Here is a 27,274-nt window from a genome sequence, read left to right as displayed (position 1 = left end):
GCAGGCACTGCAAGGAGGGTGGTTATAGTCAGGAACTGCACCTATTGCCCTGGTGTCCTCTGCCCTGTGGGACCTACAGACTCTGTCTCTCCACCTGGGACACGAGCAGCACGTCCATTTTGTTATGCTCTCCACATGCAATGTCAAACTTCCATGTAAAATGATTTGCAAACTTCAAAAAGTTGGATTTTTTCCACTTTGTGTACCGAGTTAATTAAAATGACTGACAACAAAACACTGATAGATGGTGTTATCAAATTATTACTGGATACAAACAATAAGTAGCAGAAAAGAGCAGTTAAGTTTGATAGTATCTTTTTTATACTTGCCAACATTGACCGTCACTATGTTGATAGTGGTAAATAAACAGTGACAACAGTAAAAAAAACAAATAGTTAGAGGTTAGAGCTACAGTCTTAATAATAATAATAATTTTGAACTTTCAGATATGCATTTGAACTGCTTTTTTATAGAGGACGGGGTGAAAATACAACTTACAGTTTCAAAAACTTTCAAAACATTCTGAATTTATTGTGGATCTCTACCAACCCCTACAGGGTTAAACCATATAAATATGTAATATACTCAGATATATGTACACGCTTCAGTTTTGGAGCCATAAACAGCCTTCTGGTGTAATTCTGGCTGGATTTTGTCTCTTTGTCTACTCCTGTTAGACATGGTAGTGTTCATTTAAATCGGTCAGCTCCCTGGCACTGAGCCTGGATTTAAGCATATTCAGTCATTTTGGTACGACTCCAGAAACTTGATCTTAGCCTGCTTTAGCTTGATATTGTTTCCAAAAGCAGTTTTGATGGGTGCTTAGGATCTTTGTCCTGTAACATCTGTCTAGCTGGACAGAGAACATCTGTTTTTCCAAAAATATTTGTGTTAAAGAAGGTTATTTTATAAAATAAGCATTTTTAAGATTCATATGATACTATAATGTCATTTCTGCATTAAAACATTCCTGGAATGTTGCTTTGATTCTATCAAGCATGTTTGAAAATTTTTTGAAATCTCCCATGGCAATCATTACAGAGTGCCTAAACGTTTAGTCATTCAATGCGCCGCTTATTTACTCAAAGCTCTTCCGTGCAGATGCAGTCCCCAACTGAGCTCCTCCAGACTAGTGGCAGCAGTAAACACCTGGTGGAACTGCAAGTCTGCTGTACAAACTACTTCACAGTGCAATGCTACTAAAAACTATGTTAAAGGCTCAACATAGTTGTGATGACAAAATGAAGGCAGATGTTGGATAAAACAGGAGCTTCTTAAAAGAGACAAAGGTCAATTTCAAGGGATCAAATTGCAGTCAAATTTCTTTTAACTTAAAAAATTTAAAACACCTATTGAAAAGACCAAAAGCTGGTCAAAAAAGTGCAATTGTTGGAATGCCAGTAACAATTTTTTTTACCTCACTATTGAGAAGGTTATAAATCATTACTCACATGTGTTTTTCAAATGATGTTTCAGTTGCATTGGTTTAATAAAAACAATCACATATGCCAATAATTTTCACTCTGGGTGAATAACAGAACATAATAATTCATACTTATGCATCAAATTCTTGATTTTAAAAACCGTTGAATCTTAATGTTGAGTTATGTTTTCCCTTAAAAAAAAAAGATGAGTTAAATGCCTCATTAACAGCCCTAATGGCTGCATGCAACCTGGAATACAAAATGTATTTTCTCAGATGATTGTTAGAAAATGTCCATCACAGCAAATTTAAAATAAAGCTCTTAAGTATCTAAAAAGACTAATAAACGACTTGTGCATGCAATCTTTATACAGAAAATAACCACAGTGCTTATGAGGGCTTATATGTAATATTTATTTAAGCAATTAGGGTGCTGTCTGTTTCTCTCTGGATAGCCATTGTCTTCTCATCCAACATCAACAACTGCTGAGCGTAGCAAAGTTTGGGTTTTGAGGACAGTATGTTCAGGAATATAATCTGTCATGTGTAATGTTTTGAGCCTAAATGACACTCCTGACAGTAATGTAAGGTCACAGAGAGTGAGAAAACTTCACAATGACAAGCAGGGTGCAAAATGAAGCAGTTAAATCATTTTCGCTGGCAGACAGAAGGGCCAGATTTGAACAAGTACCCCAACAGACAGTTAATCAAGGTCAGAGCATCTTTGGGGCTCAGCCCCCAGAGAGAAGCAGAAACAGAGGCTGTGGTTGCGGTTTTTAATCTGATGGTTTTGGGGCCGGGATTATAGCAGGTCAAGCTCCGGGTGAACGATTTAACTCAGCTGTCTATCAACAACATAACCTGAGGAAAACTAATAGGTTTGCAGCAAGAGAGCAAATGCAGTATGTTTACTTTGGTTGGCAGGTGGATTGGACACAGCATGGCACTGAGTTTATGACCTGAAGACAGACTTCGGGCTTGTCTAATGTTTACTGATAAGCTCTGAGGTCTGGTTTGGGATTTGATGATGGCTTAATTATTGATTTAACTACCAGACTCCAAGCAGACTGTTAACAAGGATTTTCTAAAGGGTTTTCACCATTAAACAAGCAATTGTAATTCTTGATGTAATTTTAAAGCATTGCAGAATTAATTGAACAAATCTGATCTGAGAAAAGAAGGAATTTAAAAATGAAGCTATGATTAAAGTAACACAAATAAAACTATGTTTTTATAATGAAAGTTGTTTTGTCAAATTTAGTTTAGATTCTTCTAAATGATTCACAGAAATTCGTCCATTTCACTTCCACAAGTGGTTTTTGAAAAGTCAAATTATTTGAACAGAATTAGAAAAATTTGTGTTAGATCAAGTAAAATCAGAAATAGCAGCTCCCTGTTAAAAAGAATTATGGGATGTACTCATTATAGCTGCATTGAACAATGAAAAGAAAACTTAAGAAAAAGATACAGAGTGTTGACATTAATTTTTTTTCTCTTGTTGTTGGGGAATTCACAACAACTGTGCTTTAGTTGTAGCTTCACTTTTATACCAGTCGCTGATGATTCAGTTCAGATTTGATATAAGAACCTTAACGTCTACCCCAGTGATTTTACAAAAACAAAGATAAACCAGAGCACCTGCATGGGGACATCTTACCTCGGCCGTTCAGGGTGAGGGTGCACTCGCTCCGGCCGTTGAGCGTGAGCGCGCATTCGCTGCGGGTGTTCAGGGTGTGGTTGTGCGTGTCCATGAAGGACAGCGCCTCGTCGCAGTTGGTGCCCTGCTCTGTGTAGTTTTTGTCCATGGAGTTGACCATCACTGTCATCTCTTGGCGGGTGCTGTTCAGTGTCTCCTTTCGCTTCTTGGCCAATTTCCTTTGTGGAAGGGGAAACAAACAAAAAGCACACAATCAGACCTAAGTGGACATAATGACCCCACAAACACCCAAATTGATCTGATATGAGGCTGATAGCAATGACTAATCAATGTAATGAGATGGTTGGGACAATCTACCCTGGGCTGAGCCACATTAGTTTTTATTTGGCTTATAAAATACAAATCCTTAGAAAGATCTGACACTATAACCCAAATATATCAGTGGCTCTGATGATTTAAAATTAGCTTATATTATTTTGGGGCAGATGTATTAGAGCTGTGAACACTGAACTGAAACAGTCAACCTGCTTATACTGACCCACTTCAAGTTGATGTGTTATAGCAAGCAAGCAGGTCTCAGTTCAACCAACATTAAAGCTTTGTATTCAGACAAATCCATACAACGGTGCACAAAAATACAATTAATTCATAATATGTAGAAGCTATTGAAATATTTGTTTTATTAGCATCTCGAAACAAAGCAGAGTCGTGTCCTTTGCGTGATCTATCCTGCACAAGAAATGTTTTTTGGTCTTTAAAGACCAATGTTTTTGTTCAGATTACTGAGCAACAGGGGTCACAACCTCCTATGATTTTTTTACTTCAGGCTGTTAGACAATAACTTCTATTGATTTCCTTTGGGCATCATAATATTCTTGTACAGAGATGCCTTTTATTGATTTCTCAGGCTGCAAACCATGAGGCACAAAAATGTTTGCTTTTTTGACAATAATCTAACCTCGCTGTGAGTTCATTCTCTCCTTAAAAACTGAAAAACTGATTCTGGTCCAATTTATGGGGACTATAAATCCTAACAGGTATTTGATGTTATAATGTTTTTGGAGCCCACCTTAAAAGATGTGAATTTAACTGGTAAATTAAAATGCTACATGCCATCATGCTAGCTAACACGTTCGATTTAAAAGTTGTGGCAATGATAATAACATTACGGAATTACTCAATATTATGCCAGGATTTGCATATTTTCTGTCTACACTGATGAAGACTGACTAGCATACTGATTTTCTGGGATAGCTCCAACTGCAGGGCAGTCTGACCAACTTTCTGATTAATTCAGCTAATCATTTTTTCATTGATTTTAATGTCAAAGGTACATTTCTCTCTGTTAACACAGAAGAAGCACACTTTACATTTACACCCTTGATCCCGATATACATACTTCACAAAATAGAAGCAGAAGCATACTGACTTGATGTTTGACTATATGTGTTTAATGTTTGACTAGATTCGCCAATATATGTGTTAAAAACATTTTTATGATCAGATTTTATTTAAGATGGCTTTTAGTCAATAAAGACGTTCACTAAACCAGCTAATTCTCAGGGCAAAAATAAACTTACACTTCAAATTTTACTAAACATCTTTGATTTAGCTTCTAGTGCAAATATTTTAATACATTTGAAGTAAGTAACTAGAGTTAGTAAATCCCTAATGGTGACATATAAAAAAGCACTAGTTTCTTTCTGAAAAGTTACTTGTAAGTTAGTTTTGTCTTATTTCAAGTGTATTAAGATATTTGCCCTAGAAAGCAGACCAGAACTACTCGGTAAGATTTTGCATTTTTGTAGAGTGAAGACTAAATTTGCTATCCGTTAACCCTGTTTAAAAGCCATTTAAAGCTGACCCCAACTTTTAGCATTATTGTTATGGTATTTTGGCAATAAACACTACCTTACTGTGCCACCCAATGAGACAATTTACACATAGTTTTACGCACAAAGTAGTAAAAGAGTGGAGCGAACAGCATGAGAACGGAAGTAATAGCCATATCTGATGTCTGCTGCTGCTCTGTAGCTGGAAGGGAGTGAGCGGTGTAAAAATTAACTATGGCAACCCTCACACTGATTCTCGCACTTTGTTACTCTCTGCATGACCCCCTTTCTCTATCTGAATTGAAGCCTCTCCGGCGGACAACTGCTGTCTAATGATGCTCTCCTGCTGCTTTGTTTTCGCAAATCTCCTCTGTTTATTCAATTTTGTCACCGTCTCATGCCATATGGCAACAGACTCCCGCTGCCTTCAAACAGCCATTTGCTCTGAAGGCCACGACGTGAAGCTAATAGTGGATCCATTCTTCAGAAAGCCGGGTGACAAAGTAGTTACATTTTCCCAAGCTGGACTCACTTTTTGTCTTTAATCTGCAATTAGAGCCAGGAACAAAATGGCAATCTTGTCGCTCTTTTTTCCATTATATCTCCATAATGTAGTAAGGAGTGAGGAGGGGAGAGGTTAGCTCCATGTACCCCAGGCGATATTGAGACTGATTCAGCACTGTGCGCACTCATGGAGGAGACTATTAAGAACTATTGTGAGGCTGGTTTTAAAACTGTATCACTGTTCTTATTCCCACAAAGACTTGGATTTCCTCTTTTCCTGGCCTGTGTGACAGTTGAAGCGAGAACACTGAAGATAAATGAGGCTGCACAGGCACCAGTGCCAAAAATGAGGAAAGCGCCAGTAATAGTAGGATGTTTGCAAGGCACTGTGGGTGTTAGATGAAGATTAATTGGCATGCTATTCTTTCCTCATTTGTTGAAGGGAAGAAAAAATAACGATAGAAGACTATAATACTGAGTCTGATATGCAAAGAGAGAGAGAGTGAGAGGAAGTTTACAGTGGATTGTTTGTTTAAGTTGATAAATGTGCCCATTTATAATATCTCCGGTTGGTTATTGCAAAGAGATCTTAACAAAAAATTTAAAGTAGCAACTGCTGAACAATAAAACAAGATATTTTCCTATTGAACGACCTGCATTTTCATTTAGAAAATGAGACAGCAAAAATGTTTTCAGAAGTAAAGAGTGAGCCAACACTTCAGGTAACTATTACGAGGCAATCCTCATTTGAAGACGTGGGCAGTTCAGTTCAAGACAGACATGGCATATCTAGGATCTAAGCAAACTGGATTCATACTTCAATGAGTTCACCCAAAAAAAATAAAAACGCAAGCAGATTTCCTGTCAGAATGCCAGGATGTCTGTTCATTTGGAGTTTAACACGGCTGCAACTTCTAACAGAGGAGCTTCAAAACCTTAAGCTCAGCATGGTGGGGCTCATTTCAGCATCCGAATGGCCTAAACCTTGTGACATTGTAACAAAGAAGGCTTCATTAAACGATCCGGATAAACATCAGACGTGCACGTTGGTTTTATTTGACTGACGTCCAGCAGGGAGGAGCAAAAGAAGCATCTTTGATTAACTCAGTGGGGGGATTTCAGTGGCTGTGTGTACTGAGCTTTATTTCAAACCTCCCTCCAACCATGTTTAAACTACGCCATGTAATCATTCCACCTGTTTGCCTGGACACTTTGAAGCCATTTTAACAGAGAAATGGTCATTTTCACCAAATGCCTCATAAACGTAAATGTTGTCCATTTAAAAAGTACCTAACAATATGAGTGTCGAGTACATTTTTCACTTTATCGTCACACTTAAATGTTTCAGATCATCCACAGTAAATTCCAAATGTAGTTTTCAAAACAAAAACAACCCTGAAGAACAAATGAGAGGTTTTGACATTTATCTGCCTGGAAAGCCATTTCAAAGACTTGGGGACTCCAGAGATTTACACTGACAGTAATCATCCATAAATCAAGACGAGGTGAAATGGCAGTGAAGCTTTCCATGATAGGCTGGCTACCAAAATTACTTCAAGAGTGCATGAACAACTCATTTAGGAGGTAATAAAAACAGTGAAATAAAAATAGAAGATTACTTAAAGCAGAGATTTCCAAAGTATGGAGTACGCCTTCCCTCCTGGCTGCGACATGAGGGGAAAAATAAGCCAGAAAAATTTTTACTGCGCATATTTAGCCAACTTGAACAAGCCCATGCCAAAGACCATAAATGTATGCATATATATTTTTTGTACCTAAAGCTACAGTGAGTGATGATTCTGGGCCAATCCAAATTAAATAAAAATGACTATGATTATTTAAAGTTTGTCTTCTACTGGGCTGGATCTCAAGATGCTTCTCTTCCACAGTGAGGTCTGCCAAGAGGTGCTAGTTCACGGCACTTTGAGACGACGACGACTCTGGCATCATTTCAAGATCAAAATGTCCATCAAGTATGATGGACAGGTCACATGAGTTTTTCTTGCAAATAGTTAAGTAAACTGCAGTTACAGCAGGAAGTAGTTCATTTTTTTACCACTGCAAGTGACATGACACCTGAAGCGTCATGTCATGTGGCGCTACGCAGAGCTAAAGCAAGTAAACCCCACAAGATCAGTGAAATATATGAATGGAGAATCAAGAATAGCAACAATAAATAAACTTTACACACACTTTACCTACATAAGCATTTTATTTATGTGTTTTTAAATGTCTACCAAATCTCTATAAGAGTTTTTCACAAGACTCCTCACTGGCTTAGTTAAAGCCAGTGCTTATGATTCATTGATAAGAAACTGGGAAAAAGTAGCATCCATAGTAGAGTTTCAAGATAAAACATGATGCTGGCCTCACATAGAGTAGATTGTAGAAAACATCATGGTCCAGAAAATATTTTGTGGATAGCTGAAATAAAAGTGGAACTTTTCTATCTGCCTTTGTGTAAAACTAGCAGAGCATTGGTGTTGATAGTTTGATGGTTCTGGTCTGCTTCACTGCTTCCGGGCCTGGACATCTAGCCATAATTGATGGACCCATGAATTTTGGTCTCTAACAGAAAATCCATAAGGAGAATGTTGGAGCTTCCCTTTGCGATTCAAAGCTCAAGTGCAACGGAGTTATGTAGCAGACGGATTTGGAGTGGTCCAGTCAAAGCCTGAAATTAAATTTGATTAAGATGCGTTAGCATGACCCTAAATGGGTTGCTCAAGCCTGAAAATCCTATTATGCGCTGAATAAAGTCAATTCCCCAAAGACAAAAATAATCAAATTCAACAAAAAATCAACTACTGATAAGAAAAACATTTGTAAAAGGGAAAATATATTTTCACTGCATTGTAAAAGCAGCACTCCCCGCAGGTCAGCCTCCCTCAACGATATAGTACTGCTTATGTTTTATAATGCTGTTTTTTTTTAACCAGATCAATTCTCGCACAGCACCCTCCTGGCCTGCTCGAGGTGTTTTCTTTTTTCTTCTACCTCATCAAGATGCAGAGCTTGTAGGTTCAAAACTCTTCGAGGCTTGTACCAATTAATACAATTCTCACCACATGTTCAACTTGTAAAGTTTAATGAAGGTGTTCGCCTCGAGCACTTTGTCTTGAACATTGCTACATTTAGTACAACCCTCTTCCTGACACCAACTGAAATGGGAGTGATTATTAAAACTGACATATGGAAAGATGGTAATAATGTCGGAATAATGAGTTATATGTGGGCGAAATTGCAAACTCTTCAATTTTTACATAAAGCCTTATTTTAGATAGAGGGAGGCTTTTTTTTTAGCACTTACACACAATATTTCATTTTCAAAAAGTTGTCAGTACCTGGTATCTATAAACTGACCATTTATTTTAAATAACATGTTTTAAATAAGCTGATACAGTGCACCCTTAATATTCACAGGGACCAAAACTGCCCCAAAAGTAGCTAAAAGCAGTGAATCCTAGACACCCCCTCTAAAAACACTGACTATAACTGCCTATTTTAATAGTTAAAACACCAAACATATCTAAATATGCATTAATATAGACAGTATAAATTGTGTTACCACTACTGAGGAAGTTAGTATTTACAGTCTTATCTCTGCTATTGGGGGTACAGCCAATCAGCCGCAAGGAAAATGAATGGCTCTCCTGGATTGGCTGGTTTGTAATTGTCCGTCAATAGCAAGAGCAGTAGCTCTGTGTCTGTATTTCAGCTTCCCAAGCTGAATTTTCTTGAAAATATGTGAGATAAGCTGTGTGAAAAGGCAGAATTTGGAGTTACATTCCAACGAATCTGTAAATACTAAACCGCGAATAGGCGGAAGTCAGCTTTACAGCAAAACATGGTCTCTGTTTCCAGCAGAAATTACATAATTTTCAGTGCAAGAATAAGTTTATGAGTCAGAATGTCTAATACTTTGTGGCTCTATTTAACCAGCGTAACAGCCATTATCCACAAACAGAAAACATATGGAACAATGGTGAACTTTTCTTGGAGTGCCTGGTCAAGTAAAATTATTTCATGAGAAATTTAAAATGTTCGTTATTCATTCCCTTACAAAAAAATCCCATGAAAACACATGTGGTTCACACAAATTTTACATGTGAATTATGTGAATCACATGTGAAAGCACATGAATACGTGTGATTTTAGAACGTTTCGTGGTAAAATCACATGTGATTCACACATTTTCACATGTGATCACATGAAAATCACATGTGAAAACATGTGATTTTTTGGTGTGATTTTCACATGAAAATCACATGTGAAAACATGTGATTTTTTGGTGTGATTTTCACATGTGGAAATGTGTGAATCACATGTGGAAATGTGTGAATCACATGTGGAAATGTGTGAATCACATGTGGAAATGTGTGATTCACATGTGGAAATGTGTGATTCACATGTGGAAATGTGTGATTCACATGTGATTTTACCACGAAACGTTCCAAAATCACACATATTCATGTGCTTTCACATGTGATTCACATCATTCACATGTAAAATTTGTGTGAGCCACATGTGATTTTCATGGGATTTTTTTGTAAGGGTTTACCCATTTAGTAACTCTTTTCTTCAGTTGTAGTTATTACATCTCTACATAATATTTACATAATATGTATCTTAAAGGGCAAACTAACATGCATTCAATGGTACGTTTAAGGAGTCTATAACCACATCACATACCTAAAGTTTAGGAACAAGAAAATACAGACAGCCGATTGAGAGAGTGGCACACTAAGTGTGTTTTAACTGAACTTCACTGCTACTTGATGGATGAATCCAGTCCTCATGGGAATGGAGACCCAATCACAACTCCTGCCCTGTGCCAATTGATCTTTCTTGTCCCCCAGCAGCAGCATGCAAAGCAGCCGGTGCAGCCACCTGATTAAAAGGCAGTCATATATTTGATCGAACATGTAACCGCATTCCTAATGAGCGCTCTGACTGATGTTGTGATGGGCGCGGGCCCTCGCAGTCACCTCTGGCGGTAAACCCAAAGTGCATATTTTTTGGCCGTCCGTAGGATGTTCTCGTGGCTTTAAATGACTTTGATGAATGCGTCGGAACATTAATGGGTTTCATCAATCATACACGTGTTGTCAGTTTATGACTGGCAACACAGTTCCCATCAGAGCTGCGGACGAGACTCAGGAGGAAGTCCAAAAGATAGTCTGCAATTAATAAAGCAACACAAACCTTGGGTTTCTGTAACATGTTTGCTAAATTTGACTGGCTGATTGAACGAATACTTAAATGCAATATTTATTATATACATTGTTAGGCATTAATGTTGTCGTATTCGTGTATCTGGATGAACTTGCATTTTTTTTTATCCACATGAATGCAATAAAACAGCTTTTTATGTTTTAAATCTGTCAATCATTTTAACAGAGACAGATATTGAAAGACGTAAATAAATTTGCAATGGCCTTTAAATTTCTTGTTCACCACTGTATTTTCCAATTTTAAATGCTTTTGATTGTTGGATTTCACAATATCAATACAAAAAAGACAAAGCTGAAGGTGATGGTTGCAAAAGAAGGATTGTATCTTAAAACTCAAGGATTTCTTTTGTCATAACTTGCTTTCCAAAGCAATCTATATAAACATTTTGAAAACACTCGACACAAGCACAAGTTGGTAGTGGCCAAGGTCTGAAACGCACAAAGTAGACCCAAAATGTTTAGTTCACTTTAATGGAATTGTTTGGAGTTGTGATATTTTACTACAAACAACATACTTGTATATGTAATATAAAGTACGTTTTCACATCGTTACTTGTCTACATTTTCCTAAAATACCAAATAATATTTTTTGGAAGTTAGCCCAAGAAAAGTCAGTCAAAAATGTCAGATAAATTTCACACAGTAAAATATTCTGATGCGATCAGCTGGGTTTCTTTAGCTAGAAACTTTTTAAACTACTCTGAATAATTAACTGAGCTTATTGTATCATTTGATTCACAGCCTGACCCTTTAACGTTAGCCAAGCGTTTCCACTACACTCCCTGGTTTTTGTAGAACACGCATGAACAAGCAACATGGTTCTGTTAACATCGTAAGCAGTTTTATAAGATTTGCCACAAGAGATTAACCTCTGTAAAGCACTTCATGTAACACTTATGGGAATAAAGTGCTCTGTGAAACAATGTTAAGCTGATTGATTGACAAAGAAGCACCAACCACTACACTTATTAAAGTAATGCTGTTTTAAAACGAGTTAGTGGGCTGTAAGTGTTAGAGAGCTGACTGCGGCTCTCCAACATGAGCCTGTTGTAAATCAAGATTTATATTCTATCCAATAAACTCTCTTGAAAACCGCAGCAACACTTGCGCCATGTCTTTGCTTAAGTCTTCACATCATAATTAAAATAGACTAATGTTGCAAACAAATGTTGCTTTGTTGAGCACATTCCACATATACAGCTCTAGAAAAAAATAAGACCCCGCTGCACTGAACCCCATTGAAAACTTGATGGTTCTTCCATCAAATATTGATTCCTGAACTCTTCCTGAGTTAAAACATTAGTATTGTTTTTTCTAAATGAATATGAACTTGTTTTCTTTGCATTATTTGAGGTTTGAAAGCACTGCATCTTTTTTGTTGTTTTGACCATGTAGTGGAAAAGCACAATAAGGTCACACCTGCTAGTTGTATTGTTACATGTTTATTCTAAGTTCTGTATATTCCCACCAAGTTAAAACTATTTTGGTTACATGTACAAGGTTGGACGTTGTTTTTCACAGCTGCATGGGAACCAGTCTGCTTCCCATGCTTAGGATCTCTTATCCCTTTGTATAAAACTCATGTGTTGTCTCTGCCAGGCAGAGCTTTTCATCCAGACTTGCTTCATTACTGACTGTCCTACAAGCTCTCTGTATTGTGCACAATATATGAATAAACCTGATTGAGTGATTTTACCTGAACAGTGCTTGGAAATAGATTTTTTTCCACAACAGACCATTTCTCATTTTCTGCAAACAAATATAAGATTTTTGCTTTGAACTTCGGAGACATGTTGTCAGTAGTTCATAGAATAAAATAACCATGTTCATTTTACTCAAACATAAACCTATAAAAAGTAAAATCAGACAAAATTATAATTTTAAGGTTTTTTTTTCCAGAGCTGTAGATTTTAAAATTTTGTATGAATTTTATTATATCATCCAACTCTCATGTGTCAAGTAAAATTCTGGGGAGACTCCTGCTGAAAAACATCTTGAAGAAATGCTTCGATTTCAGCAGATGTTTTCCTAAACCAACAGAACAACACAATGTTATACGAGTAGCCTAAGGAATCCTGACCCCTCTTATTTCTCTTTTCACACTAAGTGGCATTTGTTTTTCACCTTAAAACCATAAACCTATGCTCTCCTCAATAAAGTGCATGAAGTAAGGACATCTGTATCCAATAATAAAACAGCAAACAATACTGTGCTTCCTTTTTTGACTATTTGACAGCCAAACAATCTCTCCCCTGCACAGTTATGGCCATTGTGCTCGCTCATGGCTTTGAAGACGCCACTCCGCTAAGTCATCAGGGCTTTGTGTTCAAGACAGCTGAGATCTAACATGAGTGACACGCCGAGTATTCAGAGTAGTATTATCTCCAGGTGTATTCTGAGATGTTCTTTGATGTGAGTCAGCCTCCATTCTTTTCTCTGATCACAGCCCATCTCAAGACAGATTAGTCGGCATCCATCACAAAGTCCGTGCAGAGGGGAGCCGACAAGGAAGGCAGAGCCGCAGAATAAGCTTCTTTACCATTAAATGGTGTGATGTCAAATCATCTGTATTTTTCGGAAGAAGCAAGATTGGTTGGGGCTATTGTTTCATGATGTTAGAGGCATGGAAATAGAAAAGCAGCTAATCTGTGATCACATCCTGCTGGCTAAAGACACAACTCCACCATCACCATAGAGAGTCAATGGCATGGATGTGCATCAAATGCCAAAAAAACATGCGTTGAACATAAGCAAAAAAGGATGTTGGGGGTAAAGAAAAATTCATAAATGATCACATGCAGATTGAGTTTAATCAATATGGTCAAAATATTTGCTCATGCTTAAATTTCTGGGGTAAAAAATGTGGTTAGCTCCACACAGACTTATTTATCCGACCTTAGTAGGTTGGAAAAATATTCGGCCAAACTTACTGAAGTCCTGCACAGAACTGAAGCATTAAAGTGCTGTGATGGGCACCTCAAAAACTACAGTTTTGACAAGTCAATGGAGATGAAACCACTGGAGGCGAATGAAAAATTCACACTCAGTAAAAATGCATCAGTAGCTGCATTGATTTTTTTTTTTTTTTTCATCATCGTTTCATAAGATAAGTTTGGCAGTTGGACAATCATTAAGGCAGCAAGTTGAGCTTCATCCCTTCTTAAACAAATTTCTGTAAAGTGCAACAGAAATCATGTCAGCAGCAGCATTCCAGTGTCAGGTTTGTAATTGCGGGGGCGTAGCGGCGCCTGTCTGCTTTTCGTCAGAAAGCGTGCCAATGTGACATACAGTATGATGTGCTCATAGCGTGGAGATGCATTGGAGTGGCGTATCCCATCCTTCCAGCAGAGATTACAGCTGGGCCTCTGTAATAGCTCTGGGCAGGAGGTGGATGACATGGCTCTTTGCATGCATGAGGGAAACAGCGTGTGGGTGAGAAGCATGGCACTAACATTACACAAAGTGGTTACTTACAGGTAGTAAGTGTAGGAGTGATAGGTTCTTCTGCCGAGAGGGGTGGTGGTAGGATTTAAGCAGTGGTGGAGGAGGTGGGGAGGGGATGGAATGAAAAGGAAAGAAAAAGTAAAAATATATTAATGTTTGAAAAAAGAGTAGAAATGAACAAAATCAGATATGGTGGCACACGTGGAGGTAAACCAGTGATTGTGAGGGCAAAGGTGATTGCTTGGAGTCATGTCTTGTTCAGTAAGGGGAGTTAAGTAAAGTTCAGAGAAGTTTAACTGAAGTGAAACTAATCCCTTTTTTTAAATCAACATGTCATTTTATACACTTATAAAGAGAATTACCATATCTGACCTCTGAGGTTGGAACCTAATGAGTGACTCGAATGTCTAAACACAACTCTGATTCCCTGGTTGGTGACGGTAAATTAGACAAAATTCAACCAACGGAGTCTCCTCCATCTCCGGTTTGATTAAGACTAATTGAATACAATTCCATTACTTGGTGCTGATTTTCACACCCACCCACTGATTGCTGAGCTACACAAACAGGGCCATGCTGAGGGAAATGGAACCTATATTACAAACAGGAGTAAACATGGTGAACATGGTGCTGATATAGCAGTAAATGACACAGATCTGCCTTCCCAGCCATCTATGTTTACCCGATCTACTGTACAACAGGGCATTTACGTTTATTAATCCTTAAACATTTTCACATTTTTTCACTTTATAACCATAAACTTCAATGTATTTTTGTCATGTTTTGGTTTGGAATGCTTTTTTCTTTCATTTTACGATAATTTAATAAACTTTTCCACAATTTTATCTCTGACTTGTCTGTTTCTAGTAGACTTTATTTCTATTTCAAAGTAGTGCGTCACATCTTTCAGATTTCACACACAATCCTTAATTTTTCTTTCACTTCAAACTTGTGTACTACTTTGGATTGGTCTACCACATAAACATACAACAATGTTTGGAGATGTAACATGACAAAGTGTGAAAACAATTCAAGGAAAATGAATACTCTAAGACACTTTGAACTAAAAATATCCAATCGAAAAAGCAGCTTACACCCAACCCATGCTAAACTTCAGAAAGATACTGCAGAAAAGTAACTCATATCCACGGAGGAAATATCTACAAAAACTGATAGAGTGTTATTTCAAACCTTTACTTTGGACAAAAGGGGGCTGATATTTGCTTAGCATTAGTTCCCCTGATTAGTGGGATTTGTGCAGTGGGTATCTCTATACTATGGGGTCCAAGAGCTAATGTAAACTTTGCCTTCAGCTATGCAGCCAGAATCTTTTTCCTTTGAGCCTCTCATCTTATTTTCTTTCTTATCTCCTCTACGCCTCCTCTCCACAACGTTTGAAAAACATTTTTCCCCTCTATTCCCACTCCAGTATCACTGAAGTGCTGCGTATTTGTTTGAGGGCGCCATAGAAATGGATAAATTTTTCATGCCACACTTGTATCCCGTGGATGTAAACAGCGCAAATGGGCCGTATCAACATTATCAAATAAATTTTTTATGATGCCACTGAAAATGCTACCATTCTTAGGAAGAAACATGGGAAATAATAAAAAAAAGAAAACGCTTACTTTGTTGCACATTGCAAGCGAGTTTAACCTCATCCACACAAATTTGAGATTGTATTCAAATGAGTAAGGAGGACAAAAAGAAAAACAGCTTACCTTTTCTTCATGAGGAGCACCACGCCTAAGAAGATGATGACGAAGAGGAGGATACCAGCGATGACGCCTGCGATCTTTACAGTGTGGTCTGTTTGCTTCTCCGGCTCAACCGCGTCAGGTTTGTGAGTGGCTGCTCCTGAAAAACATCACAATGTGTTAGGAGACACTCACTGGAGACAAATTAAAGAGCAGAACTATCAATTAAATCTTGCTTAAAGTGCTGTGACACTTTGTCCTCTCCTGCCATTTCCTAAAATTGTATATCCGGAGGTAGAGTGTAGAAAAAGAAAGGTGTTGTGGTCAGGTCTTTATAAACTGGATTAACCAGAAAATAGAACAGCTCCGTTGCTGTGTTAGCTCATGCTAAGATGTCTGAATCTTTATCAGAGCAGACAGAAAGTCTGCACTGCATTGCATGTCATTACTGTCATTTATTTTTTTACTTAGATAATGGAGTTGTCTAACATGTCCAAAAAAATCTGATCCTACCATTCTTGGTTGGAGATCAAATTATGTAGGCTAAAGTATCAGTTGCAATGTTGTAGTGTAACTGAATGTAAAGCTGTGAATCGCCTTATCATACTGGGCTAAAATTGCAATGCTTGGGGACAAAGAATCCTCAAGAGGACAAAAAATCACTAGTTATAGTGAACAGATTGCAAAGTTGTAGCCAATCACCAATCAGAAACCTGAGTTGCCAATTAAGTATCAGCTGATCGACTGTCTTCCAAAATTAACCAAATCAGGGATTATTTATCAGCGCACCCCTGATCACTAACTGAGTTATTTAGGAATCAGGGCCGAATCCCCAGCCGTTTCCACATTATACATTAAAATCCATGTATTGGGAAAGCCTTTGCTTAGTCCACATCTATTCCAGGACAGGAAATGTAATATTATTGGTTTACTGTTCCAGGAAGTCTTTAAAACAAAAGGGGGCTGATGACAGAAAGAGTAAAAATAAGAATACCTACACAAAACAAGTTCGATTTCTCCCAGGGAATCTACAGCTTTTTGTCTATTGGTGTGAATAAAATTCCTTGTTGCAACTAATTCAGTTTTACAGCTTGAGTTTTTTTTGAGTTCTCCTTTTCTTCCGACTTATTGGGGCCTGCCCATAGCAATGCATAAGGAGAGCAGTGGCTGACTTGCGAAGCAAGTCAGTCACTGCCTCCATGCATTGCATGGCAGGCACCTATTGTTCTACACCCAATAGAATGTCTCTTTATTATTATTCTTAACTTCTTCTTCCGTCAACCGGAATGCGGCTCGCTTCAAGCCCACCCACAAAAGTGGTATCAAACGCGGCTCGATCCCGGAGGTGTGCTATTATTTTGGTGGGATTTGGAGTTACCATGGCGACGTAAAAAGCAAAAAAAACGACCCCAAAATCACTAACGAGCTCACCAGGTGCAAGTCTCGTCGTCAAGGGGATGAGGCAACCAGTAAATCCTGAAAATACCCTATTTTTGAGGATTTTCTGTGTCGTCATAACTTTATGTAGAAACGCCATTCAAACTTCATTTTGTAGATACGTCCGTAATCTCTTTTAAAGTGAAGACAGCACGTCAATATGTATTATGGTTTGTCCACAACTTCTTTCTAAGCGACCCAAAGTTTTTGATTTTTGGAAAAATCAGAGTGTGAAGGCCGCTCTGCTAGAGTGAGAGTCAGAGCGACATTTTGACCCCAAATCATTTTTTAACTCGCCCTCACGCTCACAAATATTGCATGATTGGTATGAAACTTGGTCATGACATTGATACGCGTGCCTGCTCCGGTCAAATGTTTTCAAAAATTATCTAGCGCTTACAGTTTTCTCTCCAGGTGCTTCAGAGCAAAGTCATGCGCCAGGGTAGCAGACAGATCTCACTGATTCACTTCCATGTATTTCTGAAAAATTTCAGACCTTGGCACACACTTTTTTTATCTCATCGCTGTTAATACTGTGAGTGAGGTAGAGATATGAATGGCGGGACTATAGGCGACAAATAGCCCTCTCATATGCTTCAAAGCGGTTTTCGAATATGTATTACGGTTCCCGAGCAGGAAACAGTTTTTGCAATGCTTTTTAGTCAAACTGGCTGGCTCAAACAGAGAATTGTCTCCCCCTGGATGTCTCACTCACAGCTGGCAGAGAGGATTATTTACCATAGCAACGGAACCCAGAGCAGGGAGAGCTGCTAAGGACTACAAATACGCATCACTGTAGTTCTAACTGGTAGTTCAGTTAAAACAGAGGAGGACTGAGCTGGCCTTTAGAACAACTTGCTGCTATGGGCTGTATATAACTAATTTAACCCTGTCACTGTTACACATGGGATGAGTTTGGCCCTTTGAAATGAAGCTTACTGAAAATTTCAAAATAAAAGCCCTTGAAAATTTTTACATCAGGTTATTGCTTTTTTGAGCGTTATATGACTGATTTAATCCAATGACTGTTACACATGGGATGACTTTGACCCTTTCAAATGAAGCTTAACAAAAATTTCAAAATAAAAGCCTTGGGAATTTTTACATAATGTAATTGCTCTTTTTGGCTTTATGTGACTGGTTTATCCAAAGCACTCTTACACATTGGATTAGTGTGGGCATTTAATATGAAGCTTACTGCAAATTTCAAAATAAAACCCTCAAAATGCCCCTCTGGACAGTGCACCGCCGGAGGCGGTGCAGTGATATCATTCTGCATTATCTGTTTATCCCAGGTTAGGGAACTGCCTTGCGCAGCAAGGCAGTTGATTAACATTAGCCTTTTAGCTTAAATAAGCTATTTTCTACTTTTCAGACTTATTAGCCATGTTTAGTATACTTAATGGAGTAAGTAAATGACAGTAAACATTCTAATGATACCCCACATGCTACTGAAAGTATTTATGCTTACATTAGCATATTTGCTCATTTTAGCTAATACACTTACTTTATCATACTGAATGTTGCATGTCCAGCTTACTTAACATTCTTGTGATTCTCCACATGCTATTGATTACATTGCAGCTTTCTTTAGCATTGATGCTAATTCTTAGCATCACAACGCTGGGTCCAAACCGACGGGCACACTTTGGCAGGCCCCAGTTAAATTTCTTCAGGAATTTTCTAGTTTTTAACTGCTTTTTCCAATTTTATATTTTTTTTCCTGCAAGTGGTCTGAATATTTAAAAGATTTTTATACAGCTAAGGATTATTTTTTCCTCACACATCTAACAGAAATTAAGTTTTACCAGTACAAGGCAGCTATGTAGAGCCACGACCTCCTCTCGATAGAGTTTGTGCACAGTCAGTTGCAGAGAGCAAAATTTAGGAACCATAAATACACACAAATAAGTAAAACAAAGCAGAAACTAAAAGTAACTTCCAACTGTCCCAAAGACTCCACCTTTAGCTCTGTCCTTTGTGGATAATCAGGAATCTGTGGACAAAGCTGCACCACTAGAGATAAGTGTGTACCTACTTTACCCTTGGTTAATCACATTTGGGGCAAATAGTTCTTAGGCTGTGGAAAAATGCACAATACAGGGCAGAAAAGATAATACCCAAGAAGATAAAAATGCTAGAAAAGAACCAAAATACTAAATATCAGCCTGGGAGGAGATAGCCCATATAAGACGCACAAGAAGATCTGAGTTCTTTTAAAAAGCAGCTTTTTTTTTTAACAGGATTCGTTTCTTGGGAAATGATAAGAAGTGCTTGAAAAAGAAAAAAAATAGAAGAATCCCAAACGTCCACCTGAGAAACACCATTATTCCTTGTCACCGGTCATAAATTTAGAAAAATAAATGGTCATGTCAACCAAATCTTCAGGTGAGATTCCCATTTTCTTCCCCTCTTAAAAAAAACAGTAGATATCCATCCTGGGATAAATTTGACATATTGTTTCAGCTCTGTTGTGCCGTTATCAGCAAGATTTATTTGAAAAATAGATATAATTTTAGGCAAAACGGTGAAGGATTGCCAGACTGTGAAAGACATCATGTCAGGAGTGATGGAGGTGATTTTGTCCCCAAACATTGTTTCACACTAATCTCACAGAAATGCTGTCAGCATCAAATCCCTGTCTGAGCTTCGAAAAAGCTGAAGGTTCATCCACTATTCCTGTGATTTAACTGCAGAGAGATCCTGGCTCTCTGCTCAGCAAGGAGGAACTGGGCAGATTTTGAATAGTTACTCTTTAGCATAATTTTGTATGCTTGCAGTTGTCACAACTAACAACCAACACTCACCTAATCTGCCTAAAAATAATGAGAAATATTCATGAAGCAGGATTAACTCCTGTCTGAAATCTTCTTCGGTGAGTAATCAAAACAACAATCGCTCCTCATGCAGGCTTTTCATATCCACTGAAACGGAGGAGATGAAGGTAGAAAAAAATTCTTTGAATGCCTTTGAGTTAATTATAATGCTCTGATGCAAATTACAAAAGAATAATCAAAAACTGCACACATGCATTTGTTTTGTTTCTCTCCTGTTGAGGGAGCTGTGAGTGCGACCACATATGTGAGTGAGTGTCTTTGGGCCTGACCTGTTAGCTGGTTGTCCCCGGCCGCTGGGGCGATGCGGATGTAGGGGGTGGTTAGCTGAGTCACGAGTATCGCAGCTGAGTAAAGTCAGTGAATCCAGGACGGCATGCAGGACAGAGACACAAGAGAAAGAGAGAGGCCACACTGAAGCTGGAAGCATCACCATGCAACACAGAGTCAGAGAAACACAAACAAAACAATTCACGTTTGTTTCATCAAATATGGAAAATAAAAATTTAAAATTGGTTGGCAGCTCTAGCTAAGACAAGTAGAAAGAAATTTAGCTTTTACTGCAGAAGCAGAATCTTATACTGAAAAATCAAATCTGTAATTTGAGGCACTGGTTTGGTGGCTGTAGTTTATTATTACCTATTTTATTATTAAACTCTTTGACACTTTTTGCTTCTCTTTAGCTCATCTCAGGTTTTCAACAGGATTTTGGTCTGGGACTGACATGGCCTTGAAAGAAAGGTTTTGTTCCTCTGGAACAACTTCTTTGTTGTTATGGACAAGTTTTAAATCTTTATCCCCTTGAAAGACTCAAACATGACCAATTTTCAGTTTACTGACACAAGCCATCTGATTTTGATGTTAAAGTAAAATCAGTATTTAAATGAATTCATAGCACTTACAGACGTTTGCCAATGTCTTTGGAATAGTAACAAAACCACAACATCATAGATCCTCAGCTATACTGAACAGAAAGTCTGAGGCACCAGTTTAAATTTTCACCCTTTGTTTATGATAAAATCCACCGAGTATTTATACCCCAGAAAACCAAAAATTATGAATTTGTAAATAAAAACCTCTGATTAACTGAAAAATAAAATACACAATTTGAAAGATGCTTCAGTCACATACATTTGAAATGAATTGTGAGATACAAAATCTGGCATATGTAAGACAAACATCTTACATCACCAAATAAAATGTGCTGAAATTAAAGGTTGGCGTATGCAAATTTTCAGTACAAATTTATGCTACTGCTGTAGAGGACAAATGTACGCATCCTCAAGGGGTGCAAACAAATTTATCCGCCTCCGTATATCCTTGTGAGAAAAATCTGGAATACTAAAATGTTTTCCTTCAGGTGATACATGGCTTCCTATGATCCTTACACTTGTATGTGGAACTGAACTCAGCCTATTGACCCATGTAGAGGTGGTCATTTGGGCCTTCTGCAATAAATCTATAGTGCAACTGAATGCAGACAACACAATATATGAGACTGTCGGACCGTGTGGCAGAACCTCCCACAACCCAGAACGGATTGTGACTATGACTCCCTCTGGCCTTATCAATTTTGCTCCCAGATCAATGGTGCTTAGACTTCATCACCCTTAATGCGAGGAGCAGGACATTCGCCCAGCATAGCTAAGTACCTACAGACCTCGCCGGGCACACTGGCTGCCTCCAAATCACAGAAAAACACATGTTCTCAATCAATACAGTGTCTCACAAAAGTATTCATACCCATTGGGGCTTTTCAGATTATAGCAAACAGCAAACTTAATGGGTTTCTATATGACAGACCAGTAAAGACTGTAGGTACTTGTGAAGTGGAACAAAAGTGATGGATGGCCTTCAGAATTAAAGAATGACCAAACAAAATCTGAATGCTGTTGTATTCTGATAACATTTACTTTATACCTTGAAATAAAGATCAGTTTGACCAACTGCCTTTAGAAAACACTTAGTTGGTTATTATTGTCAAACAGTGTGCAACTTATTCTTGGAATAAATATGGCTGCTCTGTGAAGGCCTGAGAGGAGTTGGGGAAAATTAGCAGACAAACAGCAACATGAAATCCAAGAGAAACAGCGACATGTCAAGGATCAACAACATCCCCAAGCTATGATGACTGAACTACAGGCTGGGCGATAAACCAAAAATTAACCAATACCGAAATTTATGACGTCATTTTGCCCATGTTGGTATTTTTAATGTTTTTAAAAAAATGAAAAGTCGTTAGAAAAAAAAAATTACGTCTCAATCATTTCACAACATTTTGGGTTCACGAAGGACCTTGGAAGTCAAGTTATTTTATACTTCTAAACTTGTTTAGTTGTGCTTATTTGCTCCATAAAATGAAAGTATACTTTTTATTTATTTATTTGCAGTCACTGTAGTTTTAAAGTGTATCAAATTGGCAATAAGAATAATTGCCAGGGGACTCATACCATCAATATGACTGGCACAAAGTGTTTCTGATCACCTATTATATTCTTTATTTTCATGATGATGATGCTGCTAAACCTGCAACCAAAGCTACAGTGGAGTGGTTTAGATTACAGCATACTCATATGTTAGAATGTCCTAGTCAAAGTCCAAATATAAATCCAACTGAGAATTTCAGACTAGATGCTCTTCATTCAGTCTTAAGGTATTTCGCCAAGGGGAACTGACAAAACTTCCAGTCTTCTAATGTGAGAAAATGCATAACCCCAAAAGACTTAGAGCTTTATACTGGATTTGTCCTACATAGTATTGACTCAAAAATGTACACCATCCTATTCAGATTTTTTTTTGTTAAAAAATGTATTTCTTCTACTCTCTATCTCTATTCTCTTTCCTTTTCCCTTCACTTTACAACTACACCCTACTTTGTGTTGGTCTATCACATAAAAACCCAATAAAATGCACAAAGCTTTGTTTTTTTCACAACAAAAAACAAAATCTTCCAAAGTATTTTTGATCTAGACAACCAACTTTTCAGCAAGATATAACAGCTACTACTGATGAAAAAGTACTAGTTACTAGTAAAATAACCTACCAGTGGAACCAGTACTTTTTCATCAATATTATTGGCTTAAAATAAACTCCTATATATGCTGCTGAAAACCTGTTAAATTTCAAATGTATGTACATATTTGCACTACAAATCAAACTCAAAATACTTCATAAAATCTTGTGCTGTTGCAGTGTGAGAAAATGCTTTGCTAGAAACTGTGCACTAATCCAAATCCATGCGACAAAACTGCAGTGTAGTTGTTGAGTACTCTAGACATACACATAACAATCTGAAAATGTGTTATTTTGTTCAATCTCAAAAACCAAATGCAAGAGAAAAAAAAGAAAAAAAAAAGAAAGAAAATCTTATCAGGTCCTACCTTTGGTTGCCACCCTGACACAGTCAATTTTGGTTTCCTTTCCATATAGATAAAAGAGAGAAAGAGGAAAAGTGGAAGAAGAAAAGGATCACAGGTTATTATAAAAACACAAAGCTACACATATGACAGCAACAACACCTGTCCACAGCACCCATCGTTACAAAGACACAGCGTGGCCAGTCTCCTGCTGGCCCCTATCATCTGTTGAACTCAATGACTGTGACACAAAATGCAGCTAAGCGAGAGGCCCCACAGCACAGATTAGAGGTGCTGAGCTGCTGATTTGTCAACCAACAGTGATCGGTCTGCGGCTCGCGGCTCAAGGTGGTCAGCCGGTGTGGAGAAATCATAGCCCTGTGACAGGCGACGCCGACACTAAGCAGGGCTCCAGTATGAAACATCAGGGAGACTCTCAGAACAGGTTGTGGAGTTTCTGCTCTGACAACAGCCTTCGAAAACATGAATACATAAAAGCCCTCCACTGCCGGTGGAGAAGTCTGCTGTCAGAAAGAGTCTGGTGAACAGAAAAAAAAGGGACAGACAGAATTGGGGATCCGATGAGTAATGCGCCACGAAGGATCGGAATGCTGTGTCGCCCCGCGTTCGTCCCTGCCAAGCTGTCCGGTGAGCAGGTAGCATTTAGAGGCCATAAGAGGCTTAATGACGAGAAACCGAGGACAAAAATACATCACGGTTCATGCAATCTCTGGGAACATTACTGCTGCTTTTAAGCTGTCAGATGGTCATTTTATTATAGGCAATGTCATGAGAAGTCACACTGGAGTTTTACTTGAGCTATAGGCTAATGAAATTCTAGTCATAGATGGCGCATACCTCCAGTAAGTGCTTAGTTTGTCTAAGAGGCAGAACGGAATCATGTCTATGTTGTTAGACACTAATTAAGACTCCAAGGACTTTCTATTGACAGCGTATGCTAGAAAAGAAAGCGACTGCTATGAACCAAAACATCAAATATATAAATGTCAGAATGTCTCCTTTATAGGCACAGAGCTGTGAGCAACAGTTCTACTTAGAGGTTTCAATCCACACACCATCAACATGAATGTCCATTTAATTTAAACCAGAGGTCAACAACCTTTAGAACTCAAAGAATCGCTTGGGCCTTATTTTTAATATATAGAATTGGTCAAGAGCAGAAAAACCTTACTTTACCTTTAGAAAAAAGCAAGCTTATCAAAATTTATGAACACCTACTGGATGAACTGCTCGTGTTTTCTATAGCTTGATCCAAGAACTAGAAATGTACATATAATTTCAGGTTTTAGAACAAAGAAAAAAGTAAAACTGTTACAAAAAGACAAATGTTTAATTGAATATAATGATCTAAATCTATGAAAAACAAAATTAATAATGTAGTCGGAAGCCTAATGATGAAAAAAAAACTTGTATTGCCACAGTTACAGAAATTCTGCGCAAAAATAGTATAAAAAAAGCAAAAAAAATACAAGAACTATTTCTTCTCCATATTTGTATTTAAAAATATTTCTCAGGTCTTTATTGTTTTTGGTCAAAGTTATGAAGGATCTAAAAAGTCATTTCTGGTTCGGGAGCTGCAGGTTGCAGGTTTCTTTCCCTGGATTAAACCATTCAACCATGCCGGAACCATTTTTCTTTCCAATTTGGAAAGATAAAACAAAATATAATCATACATTCAAAAAATTACCCATACAGACAATAATAGATATATGCTAATTGTTGATTAAATGTTGCAGATAAACCACAAGTTTTCTGTCAGGCAAGCTTCTGGCATTTTTCTGACTGCATCATGACAGACCTCTCTTCTCATCAAAATTGATACAGTTTATTGAAATTCTTTGGGTTTCTGTGTTTTAAATTTTTATGAATTTATGTGTATAGCTATGTGTTTTAAACCTTGGTGATTGACAGGTTATTGTTAAGCATCACAACTAATTTCTTTTCATTTTGCATTGGCACAATCTGTTCCTTCAACAACACAGTGCTGCCAAACACACATGAAGCGTATTGTGGAATGGATAAAGCTTGTTGATATTAACCAGGAATGACCCAGAGCTGAACTCAATGTAAAATGTATAGGCTCTACTTAAAAGCTATGGGTCCAAAACAGGAATATTTTACCTGAAGTCTACCATTTTGCTGAGGACAGTCACCTGTCCAGTAGGATTATGCTAGATGTTTGTAATGTCTATAAAAATTGTGTGGTTGATGAGCAACAACAAAAATATTGACGGGGTTAATGTATATTTCAGAGCCTGTTTGGATAATTTTGACCAAGTGTTCATTCAACCAATTTCTTATGCACCCACCTAGTCCTGGAAAATCAAGTCAAACAGGTCAAATAAACATCTCTAAATGTATGTGAGCCTCAGCCTGGACTTGTAAGTCAACACAGACTCTCCTCCTCCCCATCACATCACACACTGACTTGTATCTGTCAGAGTGTTAGTCTCAAGAGCAAACTTTGCTAATTTGATTCAGCACTGCCTCGTGCTATTTGTATTGCCTCTTTAAAGACGTGCCATGTTGCTCAAGGAGGCTGTTTATGGTGATTCTCATTCAGGACACAATCGGCAGGGCTCTTGAAGTCGCAACCGAGTGAGCTGCCCTGCACAGGGGAGGGCCCCTCCAAGTGCCACTTGATGACAGCAGCTATGACCTGGAGGATTAGTCAGCCCTGTTGTTATCCCCAAACCTGCACACTTAACTGCAGATCGGATCTCAAACGCTGTTCATCAAGAGTTTGTGTGGGGTTTGAAGCAAAGCTCCAAAAGAAAAAGGCAGGAAAATAGCACACCGGTAATGGAGTGAGGGCGTATGCCATGAGATGCAGGGCCACATTTCAAACTTGACCCTGTTGGAAGCTGCTACATGTGCAGTTACTGCAGTTTGCACATGAGAAGTTTGAATGAAACTGCTAGTTGCAACGATCTGCTCCTAATAGCTAAAAACAGTATGTTCAAAGAAAAGGAGTTCAAATCTTAGTCAGACTTTTACTTTTATTTATATATGCTTTGATATTATTTAAAAGAAAATATGTGGTTTGATGACAAATGGTAGCTTAAAAAACAGGACGTTGTTGAGAAACTAAATGACAGAATAATTATTTTCGCAGCTTAGATTTTTTTTTTTTCTTCCAAATTGTGCTCATCAGTTTGATTCTCACTAACTGAAGTTGATTAAATTAAGAACAACAAATTAGATTTTCTCTCAATTATGATAATCTGATTATGTTGTTACTCAGTTGAGACAGTTAATTGTATATTTGATTAAATTGCAGAAAACTGAACAAGCAGTGATTATGTTTCTGGGGCGTTTTTTTTAACTGAAACCAAAAATCATATAAATGGACATTTCCATTTCAGTGTCCACAGTTTGAACTTGTTGCTCTGCTATGATTTGTTAGAACCAAGTGGTGATAAATCATTTGATATCTGATATTTAGACAAATTGACCTATTATTTTGAACACGCCATTTTAAATTTGGTGGGAATTTTAATTACCACAACTGTCCAGTAGCTACAACTTTATATTTATCATGTCTATTGACCCTTTCCAACTGTCTCTTCATCATTGGAAGACCCGTGATGGACATCGGGAATGAGGATTTGGAGTGTTGAACTCAGTGATTTAAGTTGTTTTTGCCAGTTTATTTATGGTTTCTACTTGTTCCAGTCACGCCTGGTTGGGCTCATAGTCCGGTGGTATTTACAGAAGTTTGAAACTGCTTGTGTAGAAACCGACCCCGTGCTTCTTCCCTCATGACGTCTTGATCATATTACCGACTTTCCCAGAAATAACACCACAGGATTTATGTCACTGTGTCACAAACAGC

At 37.9% G+C, this 27,274-nt stretch overlaps 1 protein-coding gene across 7 annotated transcripts in view; it reads right to left on the bottom strand.

Annotated features, from left to right (window-relative positions):
• The window catches only part of LOC122840863 (receptor-type tyrosine-protein phosphatase mu-like), a 205,059-nt gene that overhangs the window by 61,034 nt on the left and 116,751 nt on the right, over positions 1 to 27,274 (bottom strand). For 5 of the 7 annotated variants that reach the window (XM_044133617.1, XM_044133618.1, XM_044133619.1 and 2 more), the window contains exons 14-18: positions 23,443 to 23,479; positions 20,335 to 20,409; positions 15,816 to 15,951; positions 14,125 to 14,154; positions 3,081 to 3,298 (exon numbers count right to left, since the gene is read on the bottom strand). In XM_044133617.1, coding sequence (XP_043989552.1) covers positions 3,081 to 3,298; positions 14,125 to 14,154; positions 15,816 to 15,951; positions 20,335 to 20,409; positions 23,443 to 23,479 — 496 coding nt within the window. The remainder of the gene's footprint in view (positions 1 to 3,080; positions 3,299 to 14,124; positions 14,155 to 15,815; positions 15,952 to 20,334; positions 20,410 to 23,442; positions 23,480 to 27,274) is intronic. The other 2 variants (XM_044133621.1, XM_044133623.1) reach the window with 1 other exon arrangement.

Source organism: Gambusia affinis, linkage group LG12 (assembly GCF_019740435.1).
Source record: "Gambusia affinis linkage group LG12, SWU_Gaff_1.0, whole genome shotgun sequence".
NCBI classification, from domain to species: Eukaryota; Metazoa; Chordata; class Actinopteri; order Cyprinodontiformes; family Poeciliidae; genus Gambusia; species Gambusia affinis.
The sequence above is the reverse complement of the archived record's forward strand: the minus strand, read 5'-3'. Positions and strand labels throughout refer to the sequence as shown.